Raw genomic sequence first — 26,084 nt, forward strand, 5'->3', positions numbered from 1 at the left:
GAAATTTTGATCCAGCTTAGCGGTGAAACAACAGCTGCTTCGCGGCCTGCTTTTTTCCTCTAATTGTTGGTAAGGAATCGACCAATGAATGGCGAGGTTCCAAGTGTACGTAGCTTTCTGGAACTGTAGAAATACCATATTACGTACGGCCACGTACTGCTCCCAAGGGCAACTGTCCTCGTGGTCGGGGACTAGCGGAGGACCTTGTCTCGAAACGAATCGTCAATTGATTGAAACACGTTCCACTCGAAAGACGTGTGTTTCCGGAGGAATATTGGAAAACATTGAACTTCAAAATATAGTGCGACTTGCATTAAGCATTCGGTGAACGTTCGGAGTGCCAAAGCAAACAGATTTTTCCGTTGCCGCAATAGATTGGCTGCTGAAAATGGAGTGTGAAAATGTTGGCTCTGGACAGCTTAAAAATTAGTGCGGTCAGATAATTATATTGAAAATTTGAAACCCTCATGTGCATAACTCTAAGAAGTTAAAATAAATATTCAATAAAAATTACTAGCGTTGTTGGACTAAAAAATCTATGAAAATAAACTAAAGTGGATTGTGCTTATAATATTAATCAGAAGGGAAAAGATAGTCTGCATACCATAAAGAAAGTGATTCAGATTTTTATTATCACAACACAAGGTTAGTTGCTAGTTAAACTTATAGACAATTGATATTCATACCGGATTGGTGTGAAGACTTGTTCCCACTAAGAGATTGATACTTCCTATTATTCTTCTCCGATCAGATTCCAGCCTTGAAGCTATGAGGCCATGAGGCAAAAATGAAAAGTGAAAGAAAAATATTACTAAGAATAGATAAGCATCCAAAATCACATACCGATAACACGAACTGACGTAAAAAACTGCCATGATTTCAGCTGTTCTGATTATCTGAAAGCAAAAAAAAACATACTCCCGGGCCAAGCGAGTAACATTTCAACCGCTTCAAATCATTAAAAACCTACGTCTTGCATAGGACATATTTTAGACGTGATTTAAGAAAAAATGCAAAAGCGAAGCATGCTTGGTTTTTTTTCTAGTCAATTCGACTTTCTCTTCACGTGTTTTCATATGCAGGGTAGTTTAATTGGCAAAATAATTTCCCCAGTTAGGAGTTAGCTACGGGTTCGAGTCCCGTCTCTACGGTAACACTTTCGCGGTTTTCATTACACATGTCAATTTTCCAATTTGTTTTCCTCGTTAGATACTGATCATATTAAAAAAAATAGGTCAAGAGGTATCTGACGTCTCATTTATTGGTTAGCTTAACGTGGCCGATTTTACATGATATTTTTTTTCATTACTACATCTCGTTGTTCTATTCATCCTTGGATGTGGTGGCAAAATCAGAATTTTAGTAGTTATCAATTGCGTTTGGGTTGTGCATAAAAGTTGAAACAGAAATATAATTATTTTTAGAGTTTAGGTATATTTACCAAAATTTTTAAGATTATCAGTGAAATCCAAGTTTCATTTTTTGTTGTAAATTTTGTTCATAATGAATTTCCAGATGAAATAATAAAAAAATGTATGTCATATAATTTAAAATTTTTGTTTTGATTTTGTTTGGCAAAAATTTCTAAATAATAGAAATTCTCTTTATTCCTACCAGATTATATGTCATCGCTTTAATTTTTGAGTTATATACAAACATGTGAAAAAAAATGAAAAATTCATATATATTTATACATTCATCGATTTTTTAAGGTTTTCTTTCGATAGTGCAAGAATGGTAGTTGGGCGAAAATAGTGTGTGTGTGTGTGTGATGTGTAAAAATATATAGGTCATCGCTTCGAAATTCGAGATATTTACGATCATTGTAAAAAGTCTCATCTTTTCTGAGGTCATCTATCTTCAGTTTTCATTATAATTTTGGGTAGACAACCCTATTTTTCGTTTTTTTTTTTCAATTTTATTTCTGGAAATAGTACCTTTTCAATGGTGAACATATTTCGTAAATCGGTTGATTAACAACAAATTTATGACTCGGTAAAGTTGAAGTGTTCAATATTTGCTATGCGACGTTTATGCCAAAGGAAAGAAAATTGGAAAGCAGATGGGGCATATTGGGCGCGTGAAAAAAAACCTGGAACGGGAAAAATCAAATTTTCATTGGTTTTCCTTTGCCAATCGTCTCCTACAAAGTTTTTAAATCAATCTACAAAGTTCACAAAATTCGAGGGTGTAAAATTTTTTGAGATTCGTTGAAATACAGCTTAGCTATGACAGCTCGAAGTTATCGTTCCAACTTTTTTTCAGGCTTGATATTTGGAGTGTTAAAAGGGCCACAGCTCACCAGTCCACTCATTTGCGACCCAGCCGACGGCATTATGAAGAAGGGAACATTCTACGAACTGAACGGATCATCGACTCTTCAAAAGCCAGTTCTGAAATAGCATCACTGTGTGCAAGAACTTTCGCTTTAAGGTCTGAGGCCAGTGTGTTTTAGAGAACTATTTTCACACTTCAAAACTGATTTTCTCAGAAACGGTGACGAATATCAAAAAAACCCAACTGACAATCTCTTAGAAAATTAGTTTAGAATATTCTGTGAAAATTTCAGAATGATCCATTGACTTTAGCGGTCGGGAAAGTATTTTCTCTGAAGGAAGAATTGCATAGCTGAAAACGCCGTCTTTAAACTTGTTCATTGAATATCTCGCCTCCAGAAGCATATATCAAATATCTATCCTGACAATGTCTAGATAATTTAACTTCAAAGTGATTGGTGCATAAAATGCTCCGTGTACAACGAGTCATTTACCATACATGTTGTCGTGATAAAAATGAAGTGAATGTTATTTTTGTGAAGATTTAATTTTTTATGCTCCAGTTTCCTGGTAACGTAACGAAAAATGAGAGAGAAATAAAATCAGCAAGGCTGCCAAACAAGCGGTAGCATATATGCTTATATATGTCAATCCCATTTGTTATTCTCTCAATCAGAAGGACCAAGACAAAACCCCTAGTCGCTGGTCAAGCCACGGGGACCGTCTGGGGCGGGCTTCAACTGCCTCTTTTACTATGGCTAGCTCGAGCTTGAGAGGCTTTATCCTCAAGGTCGGCTTCAAGGACCGTGATCAGAAACACTTTTTGATTGTTTTACAATATTTACATTTATTACCTACTATTTGTGTATGTGTGTGACCGGGGAGGAAGGGTACTGGCTGCTTCGACGTTGCTATTGATCGGTGATGTCGTTGACGTTGCTGCTGATCCACGGCCGACGTAATCGTAGATTCACGCTCGTTCAATTGTAAATCGTTTTGCTGCTGACCGATATTTCGAGTGATGGTGGAAACGATGAATAGTTTGTTCGCTCGGGTCCGTTAGGGAACTAACGTGTTCAACCTAACCTTGATGCCCAAATTCCTGCTCGGACTTAATGGGTCCTGAAGGTTGTATAGGGGAGGTATGAGGGTTTTGTAATAACAGGGCCATAATTTGTTACCTGACGCGTCTCAAATTCGGCTTATCAAATCTTTGTTCACTATTTGGATTGTCAGAAATAACTTCGTCGAAATCTAATTCTGTACTTTTTCCACTACGTTTAAGTAAACCGTCTTAAGTGTTCGGTGTCTAAAGCGGAAAAGAGCGACTTATACTCCTTTGCCCATTGGTATACCTTGACTATCACCTCACCTCCCCCTTTCCACCTCTTTTCCCCACCATTAACACTTATTTCCTGATTCCATCCGTTAATTTCTTTCCATGCTCTCTCGCAAATGTGCAAAATGACTCTCGATGTGGCCAAGAAATTTTTGATATTTTCAGTTACAAGTTTGACTACATTACATAAAATCCAATAAAGCTACCGCTTGTTTGGCAGACTTTCGACTTACCTTCACAAAAATAACATTCACTTCATTTTTATCGCGACAACATGTATGGTGAATGACTCGTTGTATACGGGGCATGTGCCAAAAGTTGGGAAAGAATCTCTGGCCATTAAGGGCTGAGGACAGTACCGTAAAGTGGTAGGTTTTTTGCTATTTTCCCGATTCAAATAAAATTATCTTGGAAACGGTGCAGAATATAGAAAAACCCATCTGAAAATGTCTTCGAAATTTAGTTGAGAATATTCTGTGTAATTTTTAGAATGATTCATTGAGTTTAGCGGTCGTGTTGTACTTTTTCTGACTGAAGAACTTCTGAAAATTGGAACGCTCGGAAATGCATACCTCTACTTGTTCATCGAATATCTCGGCTTTGAAGGCTTGTATCATAAATCAACCGTGACAAAGTCTAGATAATTTAGTTTAGATGCGATTAGTACATAAAAACATATATGTTATCGCGATAAAAATAATGTCTTGTATTTTTCTGTGAAACAAAGTCAGTTTCAATGCATCCGCCATTTTTTTCGTTTTGGTTTCCTGATTGCATTCTGAAAAAGGAGAGAGGAATAAAATTGGCTCGACAAGGCTGCCAAACACATAGACATTCAATCTTTGTGAAAGTTGAATATTTTTTCATTGTTCATTGGAATCCATGTAATGTTCAACCCATACGATAGATTAATGTGATAAAAGTTCTCATCAAAATAATAAAATGTATGCTGGCAACCCGGTTCAGTTTTCTTATATACGAGAGAGTACAAGAGAAATACGATGCGCAAAAGGAATTGAACGAGCCACGTGGTCGATTTAAAACTCAACACGTGACCCTCTATCCTCAGACCTTCACGGAATAAATGGAACATTGCCAGTAAAAAAATCTTACTGCTCACTCAGTAGGCCATGGTACAATCCCGATTCTAAATGTATTTTAATACAGTCTAGTCGACTTTAAAAACATCGAATAAAAATAATCTATATATATAAAAATGCAGAGATCATTCTTTGTAATCGCATCACGTAAGAACGGATGGACGGATTTACATGATTCTTTTTTTGTTTGATCAGTTTTTACCCCACCGGGTTCGTACATCAAAAAAATTAGGAAAACTTGTCGGAAAAATGAGAAAAATCCATAAAATTGTTTTGTATGGATAATGGAATTTTCCACTGAAAAGGTCGCCAATGATTGCTAGATCATCGATAGGTGTTTGGTGCATAACGAGTTGCATAAGTGTTTGGCCGCCGAAGTAAGGAATACTGGATCGTTGAAAGAATCTTTTGGCGCGCAACGAGTTGTTTTGTGTGAAGTTTTTAAATGCATATGTTACTTGATTTACGTGATGCTTTATTTCGAGCCACGTGCTTAATTGGGTATCAAAATTATTGCTTACTAATGTCGTTTTCGCTTGGTAAAACTGAAACTGACTCAGGGTAATTTCATCAAGTAAACACTTTTCACGAAACTATGTTGGGCTCGCACTTAACAACGGGGTTGTGAGTAAACCCGATATAAAAATCAGACTCGAAACTGACTTTATTGTCAGTTTAATAACGTTGAAACTAGATTCAAAACTGGTTTCAAATAAACGATTTTGCAGCAGTTAGAGTGGAAACTGGGTTAGGTTAGGCATCAAGCGAAAACGACATAAATGACTGGCGGAATCCATATAACTGTTTCGCTGTAGGCAGAAGAAAAAGTTCTAATTGTGTGTATTGGAGTGAAATGAATAATATTGGTTCAATCAATGAAAAGATTGTGCTGTAGAAGCGCTCAGGTCAAAGTAAGAGAATCTTCTTGTATTTTGCTTTATATAACACGAAGCGCACATAATAAGAAGCATTTAGATATCAATATTCAAGACAAATTGAAACTATTTCATATTCAGAGAAGCAGTGTAGGTGATAGCCGTTAATTTGGCAGAGAGCAGTTCAATATTTCTCTACATTGTATACAACATCGTCAATCTGGTAGATGATGCTACAAGAATTCACTGCCTCTCAATGCATGAACCCTGAGAGAATTTTTCTACACCTATTCGCTCCACCTCATACTTTGAGTATTTCACGACCCTTACCAAAATAGATATAGTTTTGCAATGATCGGCGCTGTGTATTATTTACCAAGAGAGAATCGCAAGCTGACAATAGAATCGATGATTCGACTTGATAATTCTCATACTAGATTACAATCTTTCAAAACTCTTGTGTAGTGCACAGACATTTACATAGGCACCACTTATACAAAGGTTATATGCACATAGTTATAATAAGCGGCAATAGTAAAACGATTCTATCGCAATTATCCTGCCCGTATAGAATCGGACCGCAAAACGAGACTGAGCGACCGTTTGTTGTTTCAGAGTGAAACTCCACAGCAGCGTACTAACCCGTGATGCTCAGATGGGTCATCGAAAGAAATTCGCTCTCGCACTGGTGTCTATTCTATGTTAAATGAACCATGCCGGTTTTATGTTGCTGATATCCGTCTCGCTTTGATGGCGCTGACTGAATCGTGTGATGAGTTGCTAGAGAGCGTTTTTTGATACGATAAAAGCCATCCGTGCTGAGAAGAATGCTCAAATTAGTAAGATCAATATCTACTTAAAATGTAAGCGAAACGATCCAAGTTCCTTAGTACCTAAAAATATCCACTTTATTAGAGCTCTAAAGTATGCGTGGCACTTTTTGGCAACTTGAACGTACAGAACAAGTTCTGAGAAAGTAAAAGGAACTGCTTCAAAGTTTGCTCTGTTACGTCGGGTGAACATTAAAGTAAGGGTAATTCCCCAAAAACGGATTGTTCAGAATGCTTTGTATACAGCTTAAGAAAAATCTTTTTTATCAACTTTTGGTTACTTGGGCTAAATACAAATTGTAAATATATCCTGAGATGACAATTTGTTCATTTGCTCTATTTTTATTTAACAGCAGTATTTCCCATTTTTACATTAATTTTTGATGATGTTTCATTTTTTGGCCTAAAGCGAATGTGTGTCGAATTCTGTTGATTGTAGGTTAAGTAATCAGAAAAATATTTGAGAGAAACGTTAACCACTTAGTCGTTCGAAAATTCTGCTATCCGAATACATGACTGCGAACAAATAATTTTAGGCGAGACGAAGTTCGACGGGTCAGCTAGTAATCAAATAAATGCAATTAAGTTTGCATAGTATTGTTTTGTTCTGTGCAAATCAATTAATTTACAATTATAAAAAATAAACATTCAGTTAAATCTAAATGAGATGATAAGCTGATACATTGAATGGTTTCACTTTGATGAATATGAGCTGCTTCGCGTCCTTACTAACATGCCGAACGTGAACAGGTTTTGACCTTCTTTCCGATTCAGATAGTGGTATTTTAGGGGTTATGCACTGTAAGCCCAAAAGTAGGTGATTTGTCAACATGCTCAATCATACGCATTTTGATTTGAATGAACCACTGGTAGCTGTCAAACTGAGCATCGTTTACTTCATTTTGTGAGGTTGAATCAATTTACTGTATAACCTAATTAGCAACGCAGAGATACTTGACACTAGGAGCTACAAAAGAGTAATAGATGTTTCCTAGGCAACACACGACCACTCTTACACCGGCAACACCGTGCTATAAATCGAATTTCATAACATATTTTCTGCTGATTTCAATTATTATTAAAATTCACTGTCGTTTCATTTCCATTTTTCATTCTCGCACCAGATGAACGTTCAACCCATGAAGTACACCGGTCTGGTGGCGGATCTGATGCCCAACATCCGCTTGATGCAGGGTTTCGGACATTTCATGTTTCGCTACATCGACGGGCCGATTCTGATTCGGAAACTTTATTCGTGGTTTAACCTCATAATGATTTTTCTGCAGTTTGTTGCCATCATCGTCAATTTGGTGCTCAACATGCATGACGTGAATGAGCTAACGGCAAACACAATCACCGCCCTGTTCTTCACCCACTCGCTGACGAAGTTTATCTACTTCGCTGCCAACGCGGACAGCTTTTACCGAACCCTGGGAATCTGGAATCAACCGAACACCAATCCACTGTTTGCCGAATCGGACGCCCGGTATAATGCGATCTCGCTAGCCAAAATGCGGAAGCTACTTGTTATGGTGATGGCAACCACATTATTTTCGGTAGTAGGTAGGTGACATTCGGAAAGTTTAAATTGCGAACCCCTGGTGTGTAGAAACGAAGAAATGATTAATGGCGGCTATTTATCTTCTACTTCTTTATTATTGCTTAACTAACTGTTCCTAGCCTGGATTACGATTACGTTCTTTGGTGACAGTGTGAAAAATATGGTCGATAAGGAAACCAACGAAACCTACACTGTGGATATCCCGAGGCTGCCCATCAAGGCTTGGTATCCGTGGGACGCAATGAGTGGGGTGCCATACGTATTCACTTTCTTATTTCAGGCAAGTATAGCAAAGCATTTTAAAATCTGTGGTGAAGAGAAGAAGGAAATTGAAAACAAAATGTCGTAATCGTCTGTCTGTAAGCTGCTCGAAAGCTAAATGAAGTTTCAGTTTCGCGACGGAGGATCTCGAAAAAAATGCTGGCAGCCAGCAAACATTCAATTAGATTATGCAACAGATTTATATAGTTATCACCAGTAACAAGAAAGCGGAAATTGCGGGCTAAATCGAGAAAAGCTGGCAATTAATGCAAACCCGGTTGGATTATCCTTCCAACCGTGCTACCGCTTTCCTTTAAATAGATTATTTTCATGATTCAATTTTCACCTTTTCACCCACCAGAGCTACTACCTTCTGTTCTCGTTGTGCCACGCCAATCTTGCCGACATTCTGTTCTGTTCGTGGCTGATCTTCACCTGCGAGCAACTGCGCCATTTAAAGGTAAAGCAACCCGGGTCACGGGATTTAGTTCGCTTCAAGTCGACCCATCCGAGGCCATAATATTAATTTCAATCTTCATAGTTTTTCATTTCGATGAAAAATTTCCAACTGTAACTCATTCTGTGTTCCTTCCACCGTACAGGGAATACTGCGCCCGCTTATGGAGATCTCATCCACACTGGACACCTTCCGACCGAACTCCGCAGCCATGTTCCGCTCCATTTCCGCCGGATCTAAATCGGAACTGATCATTAATGAAGGTAAGTACGGCACTGGTAGACAAACGGCGGATGAAAACCTTGTTATCGAAAGTTAAGAGAAAAAATTGCGATAAAAAGGGAGCTGTCTCATACAGAGCAGACCCAATGGGGAAAGCTTTTTTGCACCTCGGTTGGCTTCCAATCGACAGCGACAAAGGGAAAACTTTCAATTCACTGTCGACCTGCTAATAGCGAGTTAACTATCGAAGATTGTAAGATTAAACGGGATTGAGTTGTGCATTTCGAGCAGTTTCTGTTCAACTATGTAAATAGCTTCGTTTATCACAAAATAAATTCGGTGCTTTGGCAACACAATTTAAAAGAATACCATACGAGCAATTCCAGAAATAATTAGTAAACCAACAGACTTCACAAACTCCGATTCGGATAAAATTTTGCACACGTTTTCAGTATGACAAAGCACAAAACGACTCAAGGCGGCATGCACTTTCTTCAATTCGTAGTATGGTAACCGCTCCCTATTTCATCTGAGCTCCTATTTCCAGCTCATCCCTTTACCCCATTATTTTAAACATCTTACAACGTACCTGAACCAAACTGTGAAATGTTTTAAAATGATTATTGAAGCTATTGTCACACTTCCCATTGGAAGAAATGGTTTTAAATTCTTCGGTGATTTGGATTTTGAAACGAGCGCAAACTACATTTTCTTGCACTTACTCTTCACATCCGTTTCGAAAATAGTCATATGATGGGCCGTTTTTACATTCATTACACAAAACTTTCAATGTGGAACACATTTTTGTTTTCTATATAGGGGTGCAAACTAGAAACTCAAGAAAAATACATGTAAAAATGTGGTCAGGTTTTGAACAATTACAGCTCAGTCAATTTTGTATCAATTATTAATATCATGTCACCATTTGATTGGAAATATTTCTACGTATTGATTTGAATGTTCATAGCCATGTATTTTTAATTGTATATCATTGAAATGTTGATTAATAGCTAGAAGTGTTCTATTTTGTCTAAAAAAAATCTCCGGCATACCGGATTTCCCTGCCATAGTCGACGGTTTTGAAGGAGTAAGCGATATATCAAAGGGAAAGCAGCGCTCTGATTGGTCAATCGATGCAAAAGCGAAGCTGTTGGAAGCACGCGAAGCTATAAATATAAGCAAAATTATAGCTAACGTTTCAGTCCTACGCCAGAGTTGCCATTTTAAAATCTGTGTTTCAACTTGAAAAATCTGTGTGCCATCTGTGTTGCATATTTTCGATCATAATCTGTGAAAATCTGTGAAAAACATTTAGAAAATCTGCCATTTTTATGAAATATTCATCAAAATCTGTAGAAATCTGTGAATTTTAATAAAATCTGTGTTCTGTGACACAGAATCTGTGCGGCAAATTAGGTAAAAATATCTGTGGTTTTACAGAAAAATCTGTGAATATGGTAACTCTGTCCTACGCGTAGCTTGCTAGAGGTAGGTTGTTGCTAAACAGCAAGACAAAAAGTTCCATAAAACGATTTGAAGCTTTAATTGCTATGCCCTGATCTTGTGTCATGAAAGATTGGATGAAATCCCATGTTATGTCGTTTCGCCTGAGAAATTGACAACTACCTCAGGGTAAATTTTGAATGCATAAGATTAATTTCTTATTTATATAAGATGAACTTGAATGATAATGAGAAAAAGTTTATCGCTTCAACCGAAATCGCAGAATGGTAGTAATGGATGGAAGAGAAACGCTATAAAAATAACTACTTGCATACAAAACTTGAACACAAGCTTGGCGAAAAGAAACTTAAATATCGATATCTGTATGGCAAAAATGTACAAACATATAATTGCATACATTTGGGCTATTGATGTAATTTCGCCGTCTAAATAACAAATACAAATCATGACAAATATAGTCTATATTTTGGGTTCGCGTGTTCGGTGTTGATTCATAATAAAGACTAAGCAGACTCTCGTGCATTTGCGGATTCAAAAGTGTGACGATTAATTGAAAATGTCGAATTTTGGTTGCCTTGTTCCACATCAATGGCTCGAACAACCCCATGGGGCTGATCCTTGTAAGTTTTATTCCGAAAGCTGAACCATTTTTAAATAATATATCCAAAAATTGGCAATGTATGTTTTTTGTTTATGACTTTTGAACCACTCAACCGATTCCGCTAATTTGTGGATATTTTGTTAAGAAATGTTTGCAGTTTAAAAAAAAATGTGAATAGTACAAAGTTGGAGTTTTGTGTTTTAGAACGTCATTTGTATACCCTTTTAACGGTTTTCATGGTAGGTAGGCCAATGTTCACTATGTAATTTTAAGACTTTTGCTTTGAAAGTTTAAATATTTTTATATATCATGTCCAAAAACTAGCAGAATCGATCTTATGGTTCAAAAGTTATCAATTTCTCAATAACATCTTTTGTAAAGAAAATAGAAAAAACCTATTTTATTCCACCTAGTAGTGTAATGATGCCTTTCTCATTTATATTATTGTGGTATTCTATTCAAAATGTTTCTCTTCGATTTTTGAAAGAAACCAAGAGATTGTTTGTGCATAACATACAGAATGAAACAGTGCTTTGCTCGCATAGGTCATCCTTAAGAAAACGAAGTGGGTTTACTATCATATGCACTTCCGGCACCGGAACCCGAGAACCGGTATAATCGAAGTCGGCTCGTACGGCCACCAACTAACATGACGTACAAACTCTGCTATTTTTTTATTCAATAATAACATATTTAAAGGCACACTGCTTAAGCTCTAAAATGCCAAGGGTATTTTCTAATCTTGATTAACGACTAACTTAAAACTAGGGTATTATCATTAGGGTAGTGACGTATTCCGATCGCAATGGCTGATTCTGGCACATTCAGCCTGCAGCTGGCGATCGGCAATGGTCGGTGGATTGAATATAACACGAGTGTCTTCCAGATGACAATTCTACGTATCAATGGGTCCGCGAGAAACTCCCCAGGCAACGAATACCCGGCGGGTGGCCCGCATGTTGAGCATCGATTGTACAAACTCTACTAGTTTTTATTCAAATTTTAAAGATTTCATACAATTTTTCCATCGCACTCTAAATGACAATTTAAATGTTTGTTGTATCCGAAAATATGCAGTAATTTTTGATAAGACCATAAGACCTTTCATTTGAGCCTAAGATTAGGAATAACGGTTTTGAGTCCAGTTTACAACATTTTTTACGGTTTTTGTTACGCAAGTTTAAGTGACGGTGTACAATATTCAACATACATTACCCTATAAAATCTGAACGCGAAGTCGAATCCGGATGAAATTCAGAAATTCCGTATGGGACCGGAAGACCTTACATTTGAATGTAAGTTTGTGGAAATCGGTCAAACCATCGCTGAGAAAAGTGAGTGAGATCCATTTTGGTATATATGACCACTATTTCCGGTACTTCCGGAACTGGATACCGGGAACCAGTATAGCCGGAATCGGTTTGTTTAGTTTCCTACTGATAATGATTTTTTTACGTTTTTTGTTTCGCCGGTTTAAGTGACGGTGTACAATATTGAACACACTTTACCGAAGTGTGGAAGTCGGATCCGGATGAAATTCAGGAATTACTTATGGGACCATGAGCCTTTCATTTGAATCTAAGTTTGTCGAAATCAATTCAGCCATTTCGGAGAAAACCTAATGAGATTATTTGACACACACACAGACATTGCTCAGCTCGATGAACTGAGTCGAATGGTATATGACACTTGGCCCTCTGGGCCAATTTTTACTAGTCGACTTTTCAAGTGATTGCATAACCTTTCTATATGAGAAAGGCAAAAACACGGAAACTACGAAAACTTTAAATTTTCAAAATATTATCGAATCGAAAACAAAACCTGTTTTAATACACCTAGTGATGTAATGATGCCTTTCTCATATTACTTATATTTTCAAAAATATCACCAGAAGATTTTGCGAAGAATTTTTTGTTCAATCTTGAATAGAATAAGAAACTTTCTTTGGGTATAAACTAACATAATCTTTTCAAATTGTAAACAATTATGTCAAGTTGATATGAAGTTTTCTTTATTTTGCATCGTCGCACTAAATGATTAAACACTCTTTACCCTATGGTTCTTGAACGCACGCTATACAAAATTGATCAAAGCACGCTGTGAATGGAGCAAAGCCGCACGTACCGTCGCGTACCAGTTTTGCATCGTTTTTTTTTTCGATTATAGAGGTTTTAACTTTGTTGTCATTCACCTCTTCGGGCCAGAAAAGTTTTCTGGCCCTATGTGCGGGGTTGGGAATTGAACCCAGCTGGGCAGCGTGAAAAGCATCGACTTACCCATAACGCTATACCCGTTCCTCTGTATCTTCATTTTGAATTTGAATGTTATGACACTCCTTGCCCTATAACTTCGGAGCCGGAAGTCGGATTAGAATGAAATTTCACAGTTTGTTTAAATCATGAATCATGAATCGTGAAAAACGGCTTAACCGTTGCTGAGAAATCGACGGAAGTTCCGTTTTTGAAGATTTTCTTTACTATTATCGGTGCTTTCGGAAGCGGAAACCGCGGACTAGTAGTTCCAAAGTAGTTTTATATATTCACTAACTAATAACATCTGTTAACTAGATCAATTTAGCAGTAAGTTTTATAAAAATGTGCACCTCGTTTCGCCATCGCTTTTGGAAAAATGCTCATGAAATTGAAAATTTTCACTAATCGCACTTCAATACCGGAATCGGAAGTAGGATCTGGATCAACCCTTCGGTTTTTTTTAATTTCAAGACCTTTTATTTGCTTCTTAGTTTGTGAAAATTAGTTAGGAAATTTCCGAGAAAATTGATTGCATATTTTTTCATGCATTTTCACATATCTCCTTGTAATTCCGGAACCGGAAGTCGGGTCCAAATAAAACTCAGGAAAATTGTATAAGGTCATAAAACCTTTCATTTGAATCTAGGTTTGTGAAAATCGGTTGAGACATCTTTGAGAAACGTGGATGACTATTGTTTTCCTGTTTTTGATGCATATCACCCTGTAATTCCGGAATCGGAAGTCGGATCCATATGAAACTCAGGAACTTTGTATGGGAACACAAGGCCTTTCATTTGAATCCAAGTTTGTGAAAATCGGTTCAGCCATCTCTGAGAAAATTGAGTGACATTATTTGTCACACACACACACATACACACACAGACATTTTGTGATCTAGACGAGCTGAGTCGAATGAAATATGACACTCGGCCCTCCGGGCCTCGGTTCAAAAGTCGGTTTTCATTGTGATTGCATAACCTTTCTATATGAATAAGGCAAAAATGTAAAAATGCTTCAGCTTTTTTAGAAAAATATATAAAATGATAATGTGTCCAACCGTTAAAAAGTAATACAATTACCCTTTTCAAACATAACACTTCAACTTTACAATATATCCAAAAATTACCAGAGGCTGAGTGGTTATGACTTAAAAAAATATTTTTTGAAGAAAATCGAAAATAATCGATTTTTTGATCCACCCTAACAAGGAAATGGTCACCTTAATGACAAAATAAAAAGATACGGGTCTTACATTTTTCAATGGAGAACGATTCTTCCAAATATTACGAAATTCTGAGAGATCGTATATCAGTTTCTCATGGAACTACTGATGTATAAAACTTTGCACTGTCTTTAGGGACTAATAATCCGACTATAAACTATTTTCGTCTTAATTATTCGTTACGTTAATTAATTTTTTTTTTCATAAATACGTTTATTTCATAGGCAATATACATAAGTTTTTCTTCGCCGTGGCATCCACAATACATAGTATTTTAAACCTGCATACATTTCGAATATCATATTAGTATGTTGCTACTCATTAGTAAATCTAAACACTGTTTTTATCAAGCAAGTTGCTATTTTAAATTACATTAAATAAAATACATTTATTTTGTACATGATCTTATAACTATTTCAGGATTGCTTGTATCAGTTCACCACTTATATTCAATATCCTATAGTTGGCTATTGGTTGAACTCATGGAAGAGAAAACAGTCTAACATAAAATAAAATTTAAATTGGAACTCCAATGGATTTAATGAAATGATAAAGAAGTTTCATGTATGGAAGGTCACGACAAGCAAGAATGTCGTGAACTGGGACATTGGATAGTCTACCTTGGGTACGCAAGGAATTTATTAGTTGAGATCTGACATCACGAAACTCCACGCATGTCCAAACAACATGGTCAATATCGCGGTAACCTTCGCCGCAAGCACAATGATTAGTCTCGGAAAGTCCAATTCGAAGGAGATGTGCATCTAACGTGTAGTGATTGGACATGAGTCTGGACATCACACGAATGAAATCTCTACTCACATCCAGTCCCCTGAACCATGCCTTTGTCGATATTTTAGGAATAATTGAGTGCATCCACCGACCCAGATCATCTTTATCCCAAGAAGCTTGCCAGCTGGCAAGTGTTCTTTGGCGACACGCGCTATAGAATTCGTTGAAAGCAATCGGTCTCTCATAAATTTCACCCTCAACAGCACCACGTTTGGCTAAAATATCGGCTCTTTCATTGCCTGGAATGGAGCAATGAGCCGGAACCCAAACTATTGATTGATAATTATTATTCAATATGACGTTCAGGCACTGTTTTATTTTGGCCAAGAAAAAAGGTTCATTTTTGCTAGCGGCGTTTGAGCGAATAGCTTCAATTGCACTCAGACTATCTGTGAAAAGAAAATAATGGTTTGGAGATAATGTGACGATTACACTCAAGCTATAATGAACTGCTGCTAACTCTGCTATATAAACAGATGCAGGTTCTTGAAGCCTAAATGAGACCGAAACATTATTGTTGAATATACCAAACCCAGTAGCCTCTTCAATTCGTGATCCGTCCGTGTAAAATATTTTCTCAGAGTCAATATGCCTGAACTTACTTGTAAATATTTTTGGGATTTCCATCGAGCGTAGGTGTTCCGGGATTCCACGCACTTCGCGCTGCATGGGTGTGTCGAAAAATAAAGTTGAGTCAGGGATATTTAGGAGACTGACACGGATAGGAATATATCTTGAAGGGTTGATTTCCTGTGACATATGGTTAAAATATACTGTCATGAATCTTGTTTGAGATTGAAGCTCAACTAGCCTTTCGAAGTTATTAATAACCAGGGGATTCAGTACCTCACATCTTATTAGCAGTCGCAATGAAAGCTCCCAAAAACGATCTTTCAATGGAAGAACTCCCGCCAGAACTTCAAGACTCATTGTATGTGTCGAATGCATGCACCCTAAAGCAATTCGCAAACAACGATACTGAATTCGCTCCAGTTTGATAATATGAGAGTTTGCAGCGGAACGAAAGCAAACGCATCCATATTCCATCACTGAATGTATCGTTGTCTGATACAATTTTATTAGATCTTCCGGATGAGCACCCCACCAAGATCCTGTTATTGTTCGAAGAAAATTTACTCTTTGTTGGCATTTTGTTATCAGAAACCTAATGTGTCCTCCCCACGTGCATTTGGAATCAAACCACACCCCAAGGTATTTGAAAGTCAAAACCTGTTGGATCATTCTTCCCATCATATGAAGCTGAAGCTGCGCGGGATCATGCTTTCTTGAAAAGACGACCAGCTCTGTTTTCTCCGCAGAGAATTCGATACTCAGATGAGCAGCCCAAACGGACAAGTTATCTAAGGTATCTTGCAATGGTTTTTGCAGATCAATAGCTTTGGGTCCAGTAACTGGAACTACGCCATCATCTGCCAATTGTCTTAGTGTACATGGGGTTACTAGACAGCTGTCAATGTCATTCACGTAAAAATTATAAAGGAGCGGACTGAGGCATGAGCCTTGCGGTAGACCCATGTAGCTAATTCTGAATGTTGCCAAATCGCCATGTGAAAAATGCATGCGTTTCTCTGACAAAAGGTTGTGCAAATAATTATTTATAACCGGTGGAAGTCCATGTTGGTGGAGCTTGTCTGAAAGAACATCAATGGAAACTGAATCAAATGCTCCTTTAATGTCTAAAAATACAGATGCCATTTGTTGCTTTTGAGCGAAGGCAATTTGGATGTCAGACGAAAGTAATGCAAGGCAATCATTCGTCCCTTTATTTCTACGGAAGCCAAACTGAGTATCTGACAACAAACCGTTCGTCTCGACCCAAGTGTCGAGACGTCGTAGAATAATTTTTTCGAACAATTTTCTGATGCAGGACAACATCGCAATGGGTCTATATGAGTTGTGATTGGAAGCTGGTTTCCCCGGCTTTTGAATGGCGATAACTTTCACTTGCCTCCAGTCAGGTGGAACAATATTTTGCTCAAGAAACTTGTTAAACAATTCCAACAAACGTCTTTTTGCGAGGTCGGGCAGATTCTTCACCAAGTTGAATTTAATTCTGTCCAACCCAGGAGCGTTATTGTTACAAGACATGAGTGCTATGGAAAAATCCATCATTGAAATGGGGCTATCAATGGAACCATTATTTGGAAAAGATTCCCTTATAATGCTATGCGTAGGAACAGAATCTGGACAAACTTTCCTCGCAAAATCAAATATCCATCGGTTCGAGTATTCCTCACTCTCATTTCCTACGTTACGATTCCTCATTCGTCTGGCCGTATTCCAAAGAGTGCTCATTGAGGTTTCTCTTGACAAACCTTCGACAAAATGTCTCCAATAGCTACATTTCTTGGCCCGAAGTATGCTCTTGTACTTGGTTTCTAAAGTCAAGAAATTTTCAAAATTCTGAGGAGTTCCTCCTCCTCGTTTTAAAAACGTCTTGAAAGCATTTTGTTTCGCGTGCTTAGCATCTGAACACTCTTTGTCCCACCAAGGGTTTGGAGGCCTTCTGTTAGACGATGGACCAAGAAATCGTTTGGTTTGGGCTTGTTCTGCGGCCTCCAGAATCGAACAAACGAGGAAGTCATATTCTTCAAGTGGGGGGAGCTCTTCCATTGAAGTTAAGACACTTGAAATATTACTTTGGTATTTAATCCAGTCAATATTTTTTGTCAAATCATATGGAATATTAACTGAATTAGCAATGCCTTTGTTACTGCTAATTGAGATGATGATTGGTAAATGATCGCTACCATGTAAATCAGGAAATACTTTCCAGGTGCAATCTAGTCGAATTGAAGTCGAACAAAGAGATAAATCTAATGCACTTGGACGTGCAGGAGGTCTTGGGATCCGTGTCATGCTACCCATATTTAGTACCGTCATGCTAAAATTGTCGCAAATATTATATATTAGAGATGATCTGCTATCATTGTAAACGGAACCCCACATCATTCCGTGCGAATTGAAATCTCCTAAAATCAAACGTGGAGCAGGAAGGGCTTCGACAATTTCATTAAGCTGTCGTTGTCCAACTTGAGCTCTTGGAGGAATATATACCGAAGCAATGCAAATGTCCTTTCCTTTAATGTTTATTTGACAAGCAACAACTTCTATACTAGAAGTCGAAGGAATGTTTAATCTATAAAAGGAATAACATTTCTTAATTCCTAAAAGCACTCCACCATACGGAGAGTCTCTATCGAGACGTATAATGTTAAAGTCATTAAAATTTAAGGCTATGTTTGATGTAAGCCACGTTTCGCATAAAGCAAATACATCACATTTTTGACTATGCAACAAAACTTTAAATGAATCAAGTTTTGGCATGATGCTTCGACAATTCCACTGCAGAACAGTGATTGAATCATTTGCGGCGGATGATAAATTATCCATCAAATGATACAAAACCTGAAAGAACTGGCCATTGAGCTGATAACTGTTTCAAAAATGTTCTAGCTATTGGAAGGAATGCTGTTATGATGGTCTTTAGAGGTTCAGAAATATTGAATGCAGCGAAAATGCATTCTACAATTTCCGAAAATTTCAGTAATCCTGTTGGTGAATGTGAAATAGAGCCCACTGGATTATTGTCTTTTCTTGAGCTAGTTCCTGGATTGGTTTGTGAATTTGACAAACCAGGAGGCACAGTTTTTGGTTTTAAATTTGGCTTTTTAGCTTTAACACGGGGATCTTTTTTTGAAGGTGTAATTTTAGGTGTCTTTTTTGTATTTTATGGTTTGGTAATCTCCTCTTAACAGACCCTTGAGGAGTGACAAACGAGGTATCTTCACTATTTCCGTCAGAGTCAGATTCCTCTGGCTCCGCAAGATTTGAAAAACCGTTTTCGGTTTCCGAAGGGGAGACATGTATGACCGTTTTAAGCATTTCTGCATATGTGCGCTTAGACCGTGCTTTTAAAGAAAGCTTCATTTTGTCTTTACGCAGCTTAAATGCAGCGCACACTGAAAGATCATCATGAGGACTTTCCCCACAATAAACACATTTTTCAACATCTTTATCGCAAAGATTATCCTTATGAGGCCCTTGACATTTTATACATTTGGACTTATTACTACAGTAAGTAGCTGTATATCCGAATTTTTTACAGTTCGTGCAATTCATAACATGCGGTACGAAAAGCCGAACAGGAAGACGAATTTTATCGATATAGACATGGCTAGGCAATGCAGATCCGGCAAATGTTACGCGAAACGAATCTGAGGGACGATAAGACTTTTTTCCATCGACAATAGATGCTGAGTACAATTGTTTGCACTCGAGTATCTTAACTCCCTCAAGCATGGAGTTTTTAAAATGGCCAACTCCATTTTTAAGTAAATCATCTGCTGTCAGACTTGCTTCAGTCACAACACCGTCAATTTCTACCTCCTTCGATGGAATGTAAACTCGATATTCAATAGCAAATAATTTACAGGTTACAATATCGTTTGCCTGTTTCAAGTCGTTAACAACAACTCGAATTTTATCTCTATTAACCTTACAGATTTCTTTAACTTCAGAGAAATATGATGTCAAATCCTTTGTAATTTGCATCAAGTTTAAAATCTTTTCTTTTTTTCGAAGATAGACTATCCATGGCCCAGTGGTACCCTGTGGATAATGTTTAGCCCTCGGAGTATTTAAATTCTTACTAGTATCCGGAATCGGATTCGGATGATCTTCCATGAGATCATCCATTACATTAAATTTTTTTGTAAATTAATAATACCAAAATAAAAACTTATGTTTAGTAAAATTTCAGATATAAGAAATAAAAAATAAATTAAATTAAATCTAACTTGTAGCTGATGTCTCTGTTCCTTTATCGTGAAGAACGACGTGAAGCTCTTCCAACGATTTCCAATTGTCTTCTGCTGTTTCCAATTGGCAGTCTTCTGTCGTTTACTGCTATCTCAGTTGCTCTGCCGTCGTTGTGGACACCACTGCACTTGCTGTGCTGCCTGTACCTGACCCCAGGTACAGTGCTTTTGCTCTTGGTGGCGATCAAATGCGATGCTTGCAGTGTAGCACCTCGCGATATATGCCGTCTTTTTTGATCCTACGCAGCGTACAAATTCTGGTACCTGGTAGATCAGCACTGGGTTGCTTTAGCACCTCTGTGCCTTTGCACCCCTTCGTCTTCGCACCTTTATGCGATGGCACCTCTGTGACTCGTCACTTCTATGCTCTTCCACCTCTGTGTCTCTACACCTTTGTGCGTATGAACGGGATGGCCTTCGTTGCTAGCTTTCCAGTCGGGAAACGCCCCGAATATTGCGTTTGCTATGGGCAGTTTAACTACCTGAAGCTTAGAATTGTCTCGGTAGCAGCCGTTAACTCACGAGCCAGTACAATCGAAACACAACCTCTTCGCTTGAATGGTTTTTACTGAATGAATACATGAGATGTCACGCGTACAGTAGACATCGTCAAACTTGTACCATTTTGTATGTTATTTAATTGTTCAGAATTATTGAATAAACAAAATTTACCTCGACTTGTCCCATGTAGGGGCCCAAGTAGGGTACTTTATGAAATTTCAACATAGAGCGGTTTACATTAACAAATATTTATGAAGCCATTATTCCGTCAACGAATGATGTTTGGAAAATTGAAGTCAAAAAAATAAATAAATAAAAATACAGTTTCAAAATGGAAGTCCAATTTTTTTTCGGTAGTTGGCATCATAAACCAGAGGAAATATCAAGCATACCCCGCTTTGCCCCCTTACTGCTACTAAAGTAAAATAGTCCGTCAGATGTCGGAACAATGTTCTACGCGGTGTGAATCGTGTAGAATATTGATACATCGCTGAGCTAGCAATCCTTAGGACCAAACAGAATACTGCTTTTGATGTTCCTGTTTCATGTTTGGCTTCTCTCTTAGCTTCAGATTACGTGTAATTTTTCTGTTAAAATTCACTGTATATAAAATGTTTCCGGGAAATCACGACAAAATGGGTACCACTATTCTATTGGATTGGATTGACTAATCGATTGGTAGACTTAATTGAGCAGCGTTAATAATCAAGCCGTCGAACCACTAATCGATTACAAGATAGAGAAACTGTCGCAATAGTCTAGTTAGCATATTATTTTGCTTCTTACTCAGCTTACAATCAACGGATTCCTTTCAGTAATATTTGTAATACTCTTGCAAAAATAGGACGTACATTACTCTAACTAATGGTTTTCTCAAAGCTATGATATTAATGGTGCAGCTGATATGATTAAGGAAGCAGTTATCCTAATTGATTGCTTGAAAAATTCAGACATTACTGTAGCACAGCCAAATTTTGGAAAAATAATCGTCGCCATTAGGTACGACGCTTTTCCCGTGTTCTTCTTCAACCGGAAGTTCCGCTGCAAATTATAACTTTGTTATTTTCGGAGCATGTTTTTGTTTGTTTGTTCGACTACTTTATTCTTTCATTCATTTAGAAGCAGCCTCAGATTTTTTTCAGTCTAGTTCACTAGACAAATATTTACCCATCCCAGAAACAAGCGAGTGAATAGTGGTATAGAAAGGGGACTTCATTTGCGATTTACAGGCAAACGGCAGCGGGGTGGTACAAATCATACCTGTCTTCAGTATACTAACATTGCCAACGATGCTCGCAAAAAAAGTGGGCCAACGGAGACTCATTTGTCAGTACCACCGTCTACGTGCGACCACGGGGATGTGGCTCATAGATGGTAGATCACTCGCGTAGCAAGTGAGAGGTACTGGGATCGATACCCCCGGCATCTCCGGAGAAAAGGTTTTCTTTTGTTCCGTCTCACAATAACTTATCTTTTTTTTCTTTTGCTTCATTGTTACAGAGAAAAATCCCGAAAAGGATTTCGATCTAAGCGGCATCTACAGCTCGAAAGCAGACTGGGGAGCCCAGTTCCGGGCACCGTCGACGTTGCAGACTTTCGGTGAAAACGGCATGAATGGAAATCCCAACGGACTTTCGCGTAAACAAGAAATGATGGTTCGTAGTGCAATCAAGTACTGGGTCGAGCGCCATAAGCACGTAGTCAGGTTAGTATAGACTCGGATTTCGTTGTGTTGAGTTTTTAATGAGCTTAGCAAATTTTTGGTAACACCCATGGATAACTTTCCAAATGAGATTAAAATTTATCGAATAACCTATCTGGCGAAGGGAATTAATTGAATTGAGCTTGATTCATAGTGTATTCAATCACTGAATACGATTATTGTACACTTGTAGATTGAGTACAAGTTTGTACAACATTGTTTGAAATCCTTCCAGGATTTTTGTTTGTTTTCATAACTATTTTGAATTGCTTTGTCTTATAACTACTTTTTGTCTTTCAATAAACGGTAATATTATTACTAACGTTAAAGTGTTGAGCAATGAATCGGTAAATCATTTAATATTGAAAAGTTTTTTTAAGTTGTTCCGATATGGTTCCATTACATTTTACAGAAGTGTCATTTAATATTTTAGTAGTATTAATATATGTCGCTTTATCATAGCTATAGAATAAATTTCTGAATTCACTCAATAAACACGTTGCATTGAAATATACGTGAAACAAAGTGCACGATCGTTACACAAATGAAAAATTTACATTTTGCATTGAAATGGGTCAAACGTTTACGCAGACACCGAATGCGTCTTAAGGGGTTGCACCACTGTAGAAAAAAAAACAAAAGGTCTTTTTTGGGGAATTATTTTGGGATCCAAAAAATTTTGTATAAAGCACTTTTTAATATGTATATTTAAGTACAAAAAATGATCAGTTTTAAAAATTGATCAACAAAATTGCGACTTGGCGACATTTCCGCGGAAGTGCTGCATTCTGACGGCCGGAAATTCAGCTCCCGAAATTTTCGATCTAGAACAAAAAACAAAACATTTACTAATTTCATATTACAGTGTGCATAGAGGTACGTAGGGGTTTTTAATAATTTGATTTCCAGTAAAATGGCAGCCTTTTGAAAATAAAACCTCATTTTTTCATCACAAAATTATTCATAAAAAAAAATTCACAATTTTCAATAATTCCTTCGTACCTCTGTGGAGATAACTATCGAGAATATTCTGTAAAATTTTTGAATCGATTGGTCAATATTTACTTGACTTATGTTTCCGTCCAGCTCAAAAAACGTGGTTCTGAACACAAAAAGCGCTCGGAGTATAATAGTCGGAGTCTCGCGGTAAAACTCTAAATTAAGACGTCTAGAAATTTTTCCCGCTCTTCATCTTTTAGAATATTATTTTTAAGATCATACACGACCTTTTGCATTGAGAAAAATATTTCCGATTTTTTGAAAATTCTACAGTGGTGTGACCCCTTAACAACGAGACGAAATACACTTTCAAATAGTGTTTTCGTTTGAGTTGAAGCATCCCACCGATAAAGCGGTTAGATTTTGATGGGCGTTGAGCGTTTGTTGAACGGAATACTGGGCAAACAGTTAATTTCAATAGTAAATCTTAGAGCAGCCATCGTTGTTAGATATTTGACACATATTTTCCGAGGATAAACTTAATTATATTAACGTTAGAAAAAAAATATCTATTGTAAAATTATAAAAGTTAAAATGATTATACACTAAAACCTCAATTTTCGTAAACCTTATTTACACGACTTTTTTTACGCGTTTTATTTGAAATAATGCTAATGATTAGGATGGTCACGTAGAAAAAGTTTTTGCATGATGAATGAAATTTTTATTTATACGTATTTAAAACAATCCAACGTGCTTCAGTGAATTTAATTTTATTAAATGTACATTACGGAATTATTTGGTTTTATAGAATCTAGTTAAGATCGGGAGCATCCAAGAATTCTCTGGAAAAATGAAATCAGTATATTACGCGTGCCTGATAACTTTTGTATGCGGTATGTTCTCGAAGTATTATATTCAGCATGTTGGCATACTGTGATAATGTCTTTGGAAGTTCTTGTCCGTCCAAAACCTTGTTGGAATACAGGCCTTGAGGTCTACCAACGAAACCGGTAACATTTGTGAGTTTCTTTTTTGCTGTCCACACTCGTAATATCACATTCAATTAATTCGATCATTGTGATGAGTTATGAGATAGTGCTTGTTTATTCAAAAACTACTTGGAGTATAGGTCTTAACATCTACCAGCGTAACCAAGTGAACTATCAAGTACCTTGTACACGGTTAATGTTCGTGATACCAAATGCCAATCATTTGCTTATTGTGAATATTCTATGTCATACTAAAACTACCTGGAGTACAGACCTTAAGATCTACTAGCAAAACAAACTATTCTTTACGTTTCGTCTTCGACTCGTCAGTGCAGAGCAGTTCAAATTGAACTGCTTAATGCAAAAACTTAGACGGTTCAACGCTATTTACGAAACATTTTAATGTGGAACACATTTTTGTTTTCTATATAGGGGTGCAAACTAGAAACTCAAGAAAAATACACGTAGAAATGTGGTCAGGTTTTGCACAATTACAGCTCAGTCAATTTTGTATCAATTATTAATATTATGTCACCATTTGATTGGAAATATTTCTACGTATTGATTTGAATGTTCATAACCATGTATTTTTAATTTTATATCATTGAAATGTTGAGTAATAGTTTGCAGTGTCCTATTTTGGCTGCAAAAAATCACCCTCATACCGGATTTCCCTGCCATAGTCGACGGTTTTGAAGGAGTAAGCGATATATCAAAGGGAAAGCAGCGCTCTGATTGGTCAATCGAAGCGAAAGCTAATCTATAAATAGAAGCGAAATTATAGCTAACGTTTCAGTCTTCTGCGTAGCTTGCTGGAGGTAGGTTGTTGCTACACAGCAAGACAAAAAGTGCCATAAACGATTTGAAGTTTCAATTGGTATGCTCTGATCTTGTGTCATGCAAGATTGGATGAAATCCCAAGTTATGTCGTTTCGCCTGAGAAATTAACAACTACCCCAGGGTAAATTTTGAGTGCATAATACTAATTTCTAATTTATATAAGATGAACTCGATTGACAATGAGAAATATTTTATCGTTTCAACCAAAATCGCAAAATGGTAGTAATGGTAGAGAAACGCTATAAAAATAACTGCTTGCATACAAAACTTGAACATAAGCTTGGTGAAGAGAGCTTAAATATCGATATCCGTATCGCAAGCATGTGCAAACATTTAATTGTATACATTTAGGCTATTGATGTAATTTCGTCGGCTACGAAACAAATACAAATCACGATAAATAGAGTTTATATTCTGGGTTCGCGTGTTCGGTTTTGATTCCTAATAAGGATCAATCTAAGCAGACTCTTGTGCATTTGCGGATTCAAAAGTGTGACGATTAATTGAAAATGTGAATCATTGGAAATTTTGGTTGCCTTGTTCCACATCAACGGCTCGAACAACCCCATGGGGCTGATCCTTGTAGTTTTTTTTTAAATATTACGTCGAATCGAAATTTCTTTTCTGACGTCCCGAAGGAAACGAATATGCGACTGAACTGGCTGACCACAGATTTTAGTTATTTAAGAGTTATGTTGAAACCCGTTTTTTTTTTGCTTTGGGCACATAACGGATTTCACTATTCTTTACTGGGGTGATAATCGTGGAAAACTGGAAAAATGGTTGTCTCAGGTTTATAATACAAACGAATGTTGTTTACTGTCCAGCAAAAAACATTCGTTTGTATTATAATACTGAGACAGCCGTTTTCCTGTTTTCCACTATTCTTTACGTTTCGTCTTCTGCACTAACAAGTCGAAGACGAAACGTGAAGAATAGTGAAATTGGTTATGTGCCCAAAACACAAAAACGGCTCTCAGCTAAATCCCTACATAAAGCAATAATGAACTTATTGAT

The 26,084-nt window shown here is 37.2% G+C and overlaps 1 protein-coding gene across 1 annotated transcript in view; it reads left to right on the forward strand.

Moving 5' to 3' along the window:
* The first annotated feature begins 246 nt into the window (after positions 1–246).
* The window catches only part of LOC131428398 (odorant receptor coreceptor), a 40,741-nt gene continuing 14,903 nt past the window's right edge, over positions 247–26,084 (forward strand). Inside the window, exons 1-6 of the mRNA XM_058592333.1 lie at positions 247–645; positions 7,545–7,983; positions 8,101–8,261; positions 8,604–8,702; positions 8,845–8,962; positions 22,095–22,299. Of these exons, the coding sequence (XP_058448316.1) occupies positions 7,545–7,983; positions 8,101–8,261; positions 8,604–8,702; positions 8,845–8,962; positions 22,095–22,299 (1,022 nt within the window). The 5' untranslated portion in view covers positions 247–645. The remainder of the gene's footprint in view (positions 646–7,544; positions 7,984–8,100; positions 8,262–8,603; positions 8,703–8,844; positions 8,963–22,094; positions 22,300–26,084) is intronic.

Source organism: Malaya genurostris, chromosome 2, assembly GCF_030247185.1.
Source record: "Malaya genurostris strain Urasoe2022 chromosome 2, Malgen_1.1, whole genome shotgun sequence".
NCBI lineage: Eukaryota > Metazoa > Arthropoda > Insecta > Diptera > Culicidae > Malaya > Malaya genurostris.